Source organism: Enoplosus armatus, chromosome 19 (assembly GCF_043641665.1).
Source record: "Enoplosus armatus isolate fEnoArm2 chromosome 19, fEnoArm2.hap1, whole genome shotgun sequence".
Lineage (NCBI taxonomy): Eukaryota > Metazoa > Chordata > Actinopteri > Centrarchiformes > Enoplosidae > Enoplosus > Enoplosus armatus.
In genome coordinates this window covers 20014111-20024234 of record NC_092198.1, presented here as the reverse complement: position 1 = coordinate 20024234, position 10124 = coordinate 20014111, and the positions used below count along the sequence as shown (strand labels likewise).

The 10124-nt window shown below is 44.5% G+C and overlaps 1 protein-coding gene across 1 annotated transcript; it reads left to right on the top strand.

Annotated features, from left to right (window-relative positions):
* Positions 1–3705: 3705 nt before the first annotated feature.
* Positions 3706–9687, top strand: rpf2 (ribosome production factor 2 homolog). Its single transcript, XM_070925809.1, has 10 exons — positions 3706–3801; positions 4507–4639; positions 5229–5266; positions 5645–5684; positions 5789–5870; positions 6309–6385; positions 7685–7784; positions 7915–8017; positions 8114–8258; positions 8987–9687. The coding sequence occupies exons 1-10, from the start codon at positions 3779–3781 to the stop codon at positions 9185–9187; spliced, it is 942 nt and encodes a 313-aa protein (XP_070781910.1). The 5' UTR covers positions 3706–3778; the 3' UTR covers positions 9188–9687.
* The last annotated feature ends 437 nt before the right edge of the window (positions 9688–10124 follow it).

The following is a 10124-nucleotide window of genomic DNA, read 5'->3' as shown; positions in this document are numbered from 1 at the left end:
CTGAATGTACGACTCCAGGAGAGCACCCCCACCCTCTCCTCTTCACACACACACACACACACACACACACACACACACACACACACACACACACACACACACAGAGCTCCACAATGACCTCCACCAGCCATTGTCCAGCTCGCCACAAGCCCCCCTCCCCAACCCACCCACCCCTCTCGCCAGAGTCAGACCGTCAGCTGGCCCCAGAGCCGCTGACATGACGCGAGCCCCGGCCCTCCTGGCTCCTGCGCGCCCGCATCCTCCCACCCTACCCCCCACCCCCCCACCCCCCTCCCGCTCTGAATGGGAAATAATGAATCGGACACTTTTTGCTTAGTTGCCCAGCAAAGCATTTTTCTTCTTTCCGCATAATATCCATCCCCTCTCTGTCTCTTTCCGCCCCATACAGAAATCTGTAAGCGCACAATAGAGGCCCCTCCAGTCTGAGCATGCCAGGGTGATCCCGGATCATTCCACATGTAACCGCTGCATAAACTGCCACTTTATTACATTGATTGTGCCCAGACGTTTTGCAGTGAATTGCTCGGAAATGTGACTCCCCTAGCAGTTTTTTTTTAATTCTTTTTTTTTTTTTTTTTTTTTTGGATCAATGCCCTTTGTCTGTTTTGAGGGGTGGAGGGGGGGGGCACTATGGTTCATGTGACTACTGGTGCCGTATTGCTTGACAGTGTAGTGTAGCGCCGTCTCCTCTTCCTCCTTCTCTTTTTTTTTGTTTTGTTTTGTTTTGTTTTGTCAGCGGGTCTGTGCTTCACCTGCCTCTTGTCTCACCAGCTGAAAGCGTAGTTGCAGCTACCGCGTCCTGATGTGTCTTTTTTGGATAGGTGGGGACTTTTTTTCAGGGGTCGGGGGTCAACTTGTAATTTCAAGTTGTGGGCAAGTCCTGGATGCAAGTCAGGTTTCTTATTTATTACGCTGTGAAACACTTGTCAAACGGTTCAATGTTTGTCGTCCCCCCCCCCCCGCCCCCGCCACGCCACGCCACGCCCCACCCCACCAGCCAGCCGTAGAGTTCATAGGTCTGTTCACGATGCTTCTCCTGCCAGAGAATGCAGCAGTTTTGAATATTTGAACCGGTTGAAGAAGACGCGGCAGGAGTCTTGACCTGCTTTCAGCCCTGCGGCGCAGCACAGTCTGTTCCTTCTCTTTTTCTTTTTTTTGAAAACCTGCGACGACTGCATCAGCGCCTGTACCCCCAGGGCGTTTTTTTTTCTTCCTTTCTTTCACCTGAAGGCACTCTGAGCCGGTTGGAACAGTTCATGTAAGAACGAGCAGAGTGGCGTCATTCTTTTTCTTTTCCTGAGGACCAATCGTCTGCTCTCTCTTGCGTGAACTGCTCTCAACTGCCAAATGACTCGGGGGTGATCTGCCATGACTGTTATGGGTCCTTCTTTTTTAACGTCACACATTTAGGAGATTTAAACTGTTCACAGTTTCTGAGGCAGTTTTAATGCTAACTGTCCTGAGGTACCTTTTTTTAGCCTTGTTGGTGTGGATCATTGCTGTTTTTGTTTCTCTTTTTTTTTTTTTTTTATATATACAGTGAACTCAAAATGCATTTTTGCAGTTGAATGGTAATAGAATTTTATACAAAAAAAGAATTTTTTTGTATTTTTGCTGCGGACCAATATTCTCTTTTTTTTTTTTTTTTTTTCTTCTTCCCCTTTTTGTCCAAATGTTTTATTCTGTTGAAACCAGTGTGTTCTGAAGTTAAGGGATGACCTTTTCAAAGCTGACTAAATCATGTTTATGTTTTGTTGGGTTTTTTTTGTTTTTTTTCACTCTCCCTTCCTCTGTGAATCTTCTGAAATACTCCCAGAGGAAGGCAAAGTAAAAGCCCCCCCTCCCTCCCCCCTCCCCGGGTGACAGAGGGTGCAGTTGCAGGATGTATCGGGATGTACTGAAGGAGAAACTTTGCTGTTCCAATTCTTTCTTTTTGCTGTTCTTTGGATGGTCAAGATGTGCTAAATATATCTGTGCTACGAGCTTGATGCTTCAATAAAAAAAGATACTTATCTGTGCAACTGCTGTCGTCTTTCTTTGAAGTCTTTTTAGTCATCCGTTATCATACGGGACTTAAAGGGGCGCTCCGGTGATTTATTTATTTATTTTTTAAGTGCTGGGCTAGCACAACGTTGGAGTTGTGAGAGAAGGATTAATGAAGGACGGACGAAATCAAAGCAGCTGAAGCTGAGAAATCCCAACTGTCTAGCCGGTCGCGTGCGCCAAGCTTCAAAACAAAACCACTGGGTCCTACGTTTCCCATAATGCCACTGGATGGCGTCTTCCATTAGACCCTGCCTACCGGATAACGTCAGGCATGTAATTGTAGTCTAAACTGCAGGTTTTACTAAAGATTTTTGAGGCCCATAATCGAAGTACGGCGCCGTCTGTTGTGAGCCAAATCAAATGTAAAAAAACTGTTAATTATAGAAAGTGCAGGTCACTGTATTCAGGTAGGGGGGCTGCTGCAGAGAAGGATTCCCACACGCTGCCAATGGCCAAAAGGTTCGGCGTAGAAGCTTCTTCCAGCTGACTTCAGAGTCCCCCCCCCGCCTCACCCCCCAACCTGCCTGAGTACCAGGGTCCCATTTCCTTTTGTACCGTTAAAAATGATGCCGATGTGACAGATTTTCCCACAAAATGGCCCGGACACAACTGAAACGTTCTAGTGTAAGAATACTCCATTGCAAGTACGAATCCTGTAAGAGTATCGGCAGTAAAAGTACAGCAATAATGACCCCTGTGACTGATATATGGATATGTAGAACATCATTAGATTTAATAGTGAGGCAAGAAGCATTACACTGGCACGGCACTTTATATGTCGGGCCCCTAGCTCAAGATACATCGGAGGGGTCAGGAGACGTATCATGGGGGTAGAAAGAAGAAGTTCTGCAACACAAAGTGTGAATTCTTTGTACTTTTAAAAAAAAAAGTATATATGTATTTGTGAATCAATGGATAATCTGGAACCATCATACATGTTTAGAGGTGAGAGGTGGAACTGCTAACAACTCTTAGATATCTGAAACGTGAAGAGAAAGCACAAAGAAATACGCATGATCCAACTAACTCAGCCAGTCCTGGATAGGAGCCCCCCCCCCCCACCCCAGGCTTATTCTAGTTCCTTAGAACAATGCTATCCAGTCGTTACTGCTGTACGGGCCAAGCGCGTCAGCAACTGTGACATCTAACAATATAATACTGAATATCATTCAGAATTGGGACTGTGTCCACGGTAGCTTGTAAGACAGGACCCCCCCCCAAAGACCTTTTGTCTCCTTAGACCTTAGATGTCTCCCAAACTTGGGTTTAGATAAAGCATACCGGTTTTTAAGTGAGGCGGAATAAACACAACTTGAGTGGTCAGTTCCACCAATGGCCCCACCAATGGAGGGGAGAAGGTGAAAACCACAATGTCGACGGTGCATTCAAAATCTATTTTAAATATTACAAATACATGGATACATACAATGCACAGCCTGGGTGTTAGTTATGGCAGTTTGTTTTCGGTCTGTAGCTCCCCTAGTGGACAGTTTGTGCTGCGAGGTGGCGTGTCGACACGAGGTGGCGGTAATTCACTCGAAGCAGGATGTCAACCACCGTTGCACCAAAGAGGAAGAAGAAGAAGAAGAAGAAGAAGAAGAAACCCAATGTTGTCTTCCGCCGCTTGACTTCACGTGGAAGAACCGCGGCGTGACTTCTCCTGTCGCTGGCAGGAACACGAGTAAAGACACGCACACGGAGAGTGAAGAAAATGACGCAGTTAGACGGTGTAGTGTAAGTTCCACCATTCATTCCGCCGTCTCTGTTTAGCCTCTCTTTGTTGGCTCGTCCGGCGCCCGCGAAGCTAACCTTGTTTAAAGACCGCTATCGTTTTAGCCTAGCATGAGGTTCGCCAGCTAGCTAACATTAGCTCAACGGGTATACAGGGATTCTTGTTTACGCACCTTTTTTTTTTTTTGTAATGAGAGCGAATAATTTGTGTTCTTGGTCGTCAGTAAAAAAAAAAAAAAAATACAAATTTAAATCACATAATGTTAAGCTAGTGCTGTCAGTTACACGAGCTTGTAACTGGTTGAACGCCACAGAGGTTCATTAAGATGAGTCAATGATGGTCAGAATATAGCACAGCAATGTTATTATCATTGTTTGAACGTGGCTTACGGGTGCATACGGGTAAGTATACATAGTACAAGTTAAAGGCATTCTAGTGATGTGCAACTACGTAGCCAGTGTAATTTGAGGGGTGTGGTGGAGTATTGGAGTGAACGTTTGTCCCTGTTTTCTTTGACATGAGGACAACATAACAGTGAGTGAATGCCATGTTTGACAGTGGTATGTTGTGACTCTGACAGCCTCTTGCTTGTGTCTGTTTTTTTTTATTTTTATTTTCTGCAATCTCACTAAACCTCACCGGCGCTCTCCGTCATCTTCTTCTGTGTGTGTGTGTGTGTGTGTGTGTGTGTGTGTGTGTTTCTTCAGAAAACCCAAGACCAAGCGCTCCAAGCGCTTCTTGGAGAGCAGAGCGCCCAAGCTGACTGAGGACGTGAAGACCGCCATGATCATGAAAGGGGGGAACACCAGTCTAACCGTCACCCAGGCCCTCAAGGACATAGTAAGTGACCCGATGGCGCACTCGGCAAGAGAGACCCGCAAAGGCTTGAGTTATTTCACACAGGAGCGTGGGCTTGTTGTAGCACCATCCCACTGTGTGTTTTAACTTCTGTTACTGCTCTGTGAGTAGCTCTTTAGCAAGTCAAGTTTTTTTACGTAGTGCTTTTAACGTAGTTCATAAAAGTAGCCCCCTGTGTAATTCTATTTGATTTAATTCGGCTGAGTAATCACCGCAAGCAAAAGCCCAAAAAATAATGGTAATGAAAAAATACAGATACAGTTTAAATTCGTACAACTCATCCGGTGTGACATACAAGAAAGAAATGGATCGTGAGGTGTCAGAAATACTTATGGCAGCCTGTTTGTCCATGTAACGGCAGTTTCTCCCCCGTGGGTTCGGTTTATGCTCTTTATGCACACTGTTGGCTTGAGTGTCCCATGCTGACACCCGGACAGCATGTTTGGTGGGAGGGAGGAGGGTGGAACTCTCTGGGGTTTTTGAGCGACGCAGAAGATTTCAACCGCATTTGTGATTTGAGCTGGAGCTGAAACTGACACGCAACAAAAAAAAATCTGTTTCGTTTCTGTAGTATGCCCTGAAGAAGCCCAACGCTGTGCTGTACAAGAAGTAAGTGGTAATTTAATGTCGTCGGCTGAATATTTCATGTGCCGTTTCCCCCACTGAGAACACTCTGAATGGATATTGACAGCAGATGCAGATAATACGCAAAAGAAAAAACATTTATTTGGGCAATTTCGATTGACTTACTTTCCCTTCTGAGCACAGTAGAGATCCTTTTAAAGATGTCTAACAATAGGAATATTATAACAGTGTCTTACGACAAAAGGATTTTGACCCACAGCATGGGACACTGTTGAATCCTATATGATCCGCAAATCAGATATCCATTCAAAGTTGAATTTGAGCTGAATTTTAAATGCACTAAGCAGAATTTTTAGTGTAGGAAACATGCTGCGGCGTATAAAACCCCTACTTGCTTTTCAGGAAAAACATAACACGGCCGTTTGAGGACTCGACGTCCCTGGTAAGTGTGCAAGAGACCTAGAACGGCCCCAAATGCTTTATTAGAATCAAATGCCGTAACATCTTTTCCAGTTTTATTGCTCATCATTTCAACTCTTCGATCAGGAATTCTTCTCCAAGAAGACGAACTGCTCTCTGTTTCTGTTCGGCTCCCACAACAAGAAGCGGCCCAACAACCTCATCTTCGGTAAATTCTCTTCTCTCACTCGCTCAGTCTTAAACGTACATTGAGAGACCAGTTATTGTGTCATTTCTATGCATATTTCCATCATTTCTATTAACAGACTTTTCTCTTGGTTGTCTTTTACACACGACTTGCATATGTTTTCCCAACTGTAGTGAGGACATTTGTCTACGTGTATGCCGTATTTTGGATTCGATTGGTCTAGCCATTCACATGTTGCCCAGCGTCAGCCTGCTGTCACCATCATCTTCTTTGAATCCGTTTAAAATGTTGCGATGTGGAAGAAAATGTGTAATATAAGAGATGGAAAAGAAAAGCCCTCCTGCGTGTTTAAGCAATCAGGCTTTCTCACAAAGTTCGTCCAATCAGTTTTGAGGGATTGCAGGCCAAATGATGTGTGTGTGTGTGTGTGTGTGTGTGTGTCATGTGTTTGTTTTGCAGGTCGTCTGTTTGACTTTCACGTGCTCGATATGGTTGAACTTGGGATCGAGAAGTACGTCTCCCTGAGTGAGATCAAGGTAATGGTTGCAGTTATTTCAGCTAACGTCTCCGTTGTCTGTTACGGGAAAATTGGATTTGCACCCCTGGACGCAAACCAGTTACAATTATAGGAAAGTCAGAACATAGTTAGCTTAGCCTAACAACTGGAAGCAGGGGGGAAATGGCTAGCCTGGCTCTGTCCAAAGGTAAAAAGTATAACCAAAACCTCTTAAGCTCAGTAATTAACACAGATCTCATTTGTTTAATCTGTACAAAAAAAGGGGGAGTTTGGTGTCGGGACCTTTTTTACAGTATTTCTGCGCAGCGTCTGTGGCTGTAGCGTGGGGCCGCCAGATATGGTCGCTGTGGCTAAGTTGTGGGTTCTGTACAGTCACGATATAGAAATAGTATGAACAAGAAATAGTTTCAGTACAGAACTCCTCCTCATACCATGAATAGTTTTTTTTTTTTTTCCCATTTCATTTATAGTCTTTATGCTAAGCTCGACTAGGCTAACCACATCCTGTTGTTGAGACCACAGATTGTGTATAAAGATATGGACGACGTGACGGCTCCCCCAAAAGTGAAGCCAGCGGGGGGACGCGTCGGCCATCTTTATATGCAGTCTACGTTCGAGACATGACAGCGATATTGATCTCCTCAGCTCACTCCCACTAAGGAAGCAAATAAGAATATTTCCCCAAAAGGTTCAACGATTATTTGAATGTGACGTTCAGTAAAATGGTTTGCCCCGCAGCCCTCCGTGTTGATCCGTGTTTAGGTGTGGCGTTAGGTGCAGCAACGATCGCCGCTCTTCACTTCTAGTGAAGCTCTGCTAAAATGCCGCCAAAGCACAAGCTGCCAGCTCGGTGCCTGATGGCAGGCTTGACCCTTTTTTTTTTTTTTTTTTTCTTTTTTCTTTTTTTTTCTGTTCAGACAGGAAAAAGCTCAAATCGAAATGATGGCATCATCCCGTCCATTTGAATGGCGCCCACCACACAAACATAGTTAATGTGACCACAAATGGGAAGCAGAAAGAAACACATGAGTATTTACAGCTTTGTAAACAGGACGCGATGTGGTAAACCAGGAAACCCGTATTTAATAACTAGACTAACAGCCGTAAAACCAGCGCACAGGATCAGATAACAAAGCCAGATAACAAACCCCAAACCAACATAACAGACTGAACTGTAGTATTACCATGACAACCAAACCAGCTTTACCGAGGAGTGTCTGTGGGGCGTAGGCTGGACCACAGAAAAGTATAAACGTATAACAGATGTATAAAAGTGATATTTCTCCTGAAATCTAGATTTTGTGTCTTTCTGTCGCAGACCAGCAAATGTCCTGAGGGGACCAAACCGATGCTTGTGTTCGCAGGGGAGGCTTTCGATACAGACAATGAACACAGACGTCTGAAGAGTCTGCTCATAGGTATGTATACACGCATTCTACTCAGTGACTGTGTTTCTAGGTGTAGTTTAAGTGGGAATTGTGTGTAAATTTTTTTTTTTTTGTGTTCTACTACTAATGTCCTTGTCCATGTCTTTGACCCACCTTTCAGACTTCTTCAGAGGTCCCACTGTGTCTGCGGTGCGTCTGGCAGGTTTAGAACACGTTCTGCACTTCACTGCCCTGGATGGGAAAATCTACATGCGCAGCTACAGGTAGAGAAATTTTAGAATTGGTTTAAAAAAAACAAACAAACCAAAAAAAAAACACTCATATTTATACACAGAGATTGATGTCACGTGTCGCTGCAGGTGTCTGTTGAAGAAGTCGGGCTGCCGGACGCCGCGCATAGAGCTGGAGGAGATCGGACCGTCGTTTGACTTAGTCTTGAGAAGAACACACCTGGCTTCGGACGACTTGTACAAGTTAGCTCACAGACAGCCGAAGGCTCTGAAGGTAAGAAAAAAAACAAAAACAAAAATCACCTGGATAGAATTGCTGGACATCTTTCCTGACTCCCTCTGCTTTCCCTTGATGGAAAATGGGAATTCAGTTCAAATGGATGCATTTATCTGCGCACATGACGCAAGATGCAAATACAAAAAGTCTACTATAGGCCCTTATGGGACTGCTCCGCTCATGACTGGACTGTTCTTAGACCCCGACTGCCAGTTAATTGGGGAAAAAAATGTAAAGTTTGTCCTGAGGGTGGCGCCAGAGGAGAGACCATATTGTCGCCTAATTCTAAAGGGTGGAACCCCGGCACAGTTACCATTTTAGAGCATGGTTCACACTGGAACGTCCTCAGCTGTACTTATCTGTGCTTCAAGGCTAACATTAGCATTAAAACTCTTACAACTCATGCTGGGCCGCTCAACAATACTTAAACCCACGAAACTTTTTTTGTTTGTATAAAAATATACCAAATATGTCAGAATTTTGTACTTGCGTATAAAATAATGCTTAAGAAATGTAGAATATGTCCATTTGATGTAATTACCCATCAAATACTGTAACTGGACAGGCTGAATGTGTGGAGTAAGATGATCTCACCGACTGTAAAGCTTCTGGACGCACAGAATTGAATATGAGGCGTTGAGGAAATCAAGAAAATGTCCTCAAAAATGGCCAAAGGTATGTAGTGGCGTGTCGTTAACATTTCCCCCCCCCCCCCACTGTCGCAGCCCAAGAAGAAGAAGAACATCTCCCATAACGCCTTTGGCACCAAGTTCGGCCGAGTGCACATGCAGAAGCAGGATCTGTCCAAGCTGCAGACGCGCAAGATGAAGGGCCTGAGGAAGAGGAGAGGAGAGACGGTCGCCGGAGACCAGGACGGACAGGCGCCCAAAGTAGCCAAAGTGTCGCCGCCTGCGCACGCAGATTAATGCTGCGTACCCGTCTGCGTCCACCACACTGGCAGCGGGGGCGGTCACCTTGTTCTTAAGAGCGACCGTGTGCTTATCATCATCATCATCATCATCATCATCATCATCGTCAGCTTTTTACTGCCACGGACAGGCATGTGAGCAGCAACCAGGCAAAGAGGATGCTGATCTATTATTCCTGCCCCCCCTCCCCCACCACCTCCTTCATGTGACTCCTCAGGTGGTTCTTCGTCTTGAGCGCTGTGAGTGTGTTTCTTCCGTAAGTGTGTACAAATGTGGGTTTCCACTGGCAGAACTCACTTTAAAGGAAATAAAACTGTCTTCTAAAGTATGTTGGGCTGTTCAGAGCTTTACTTTATTTTAGAAAAACATTGCCCTCCGGTCCTTTTGGTTCTATGTATTTGCCTACATTCTGTTCTTCCTAAACAGTGTTGAAACTTTTTTTTTTCTATCCGTTTTATTCATTGCCACGTACCCAAGTGCACAGATAACTAGTTAAACCAGTTCTTGCTCTCTGGCTACATTTTAATAAAACAATAATTCAAACAAAAAAAAACACACTGTCTTGTGTCAGCAATGATAATATGCCATGTGTATGTTTCTGGGATTCAAGTCGACTACAAACGCTTGCGTTGCCTGCACAGGGAGTAGATTAGTGCTATTTTTAAAAATGATTTTAAAAGTGACTTGTGTGGAAAAGCACTTTTTGGGATTTGGGATCAGCACAGAAAGAGGCCGTGCTCATAATTTAGAGGCTTAATAACAATAAAACCGGATGTAATTTCCAGACCACTGCTGGTGAACTTCAGGGAAATCTTAAATGAAGTCTTGCTTTGTTTCTTTACATGACAGGAGAGAGTGCGTCTGTTATAAATGTTGTCACCTAGTTACCTACATTAAATGGTTTTAACGCTGTGCAGTAAATCATTTAGTGGTT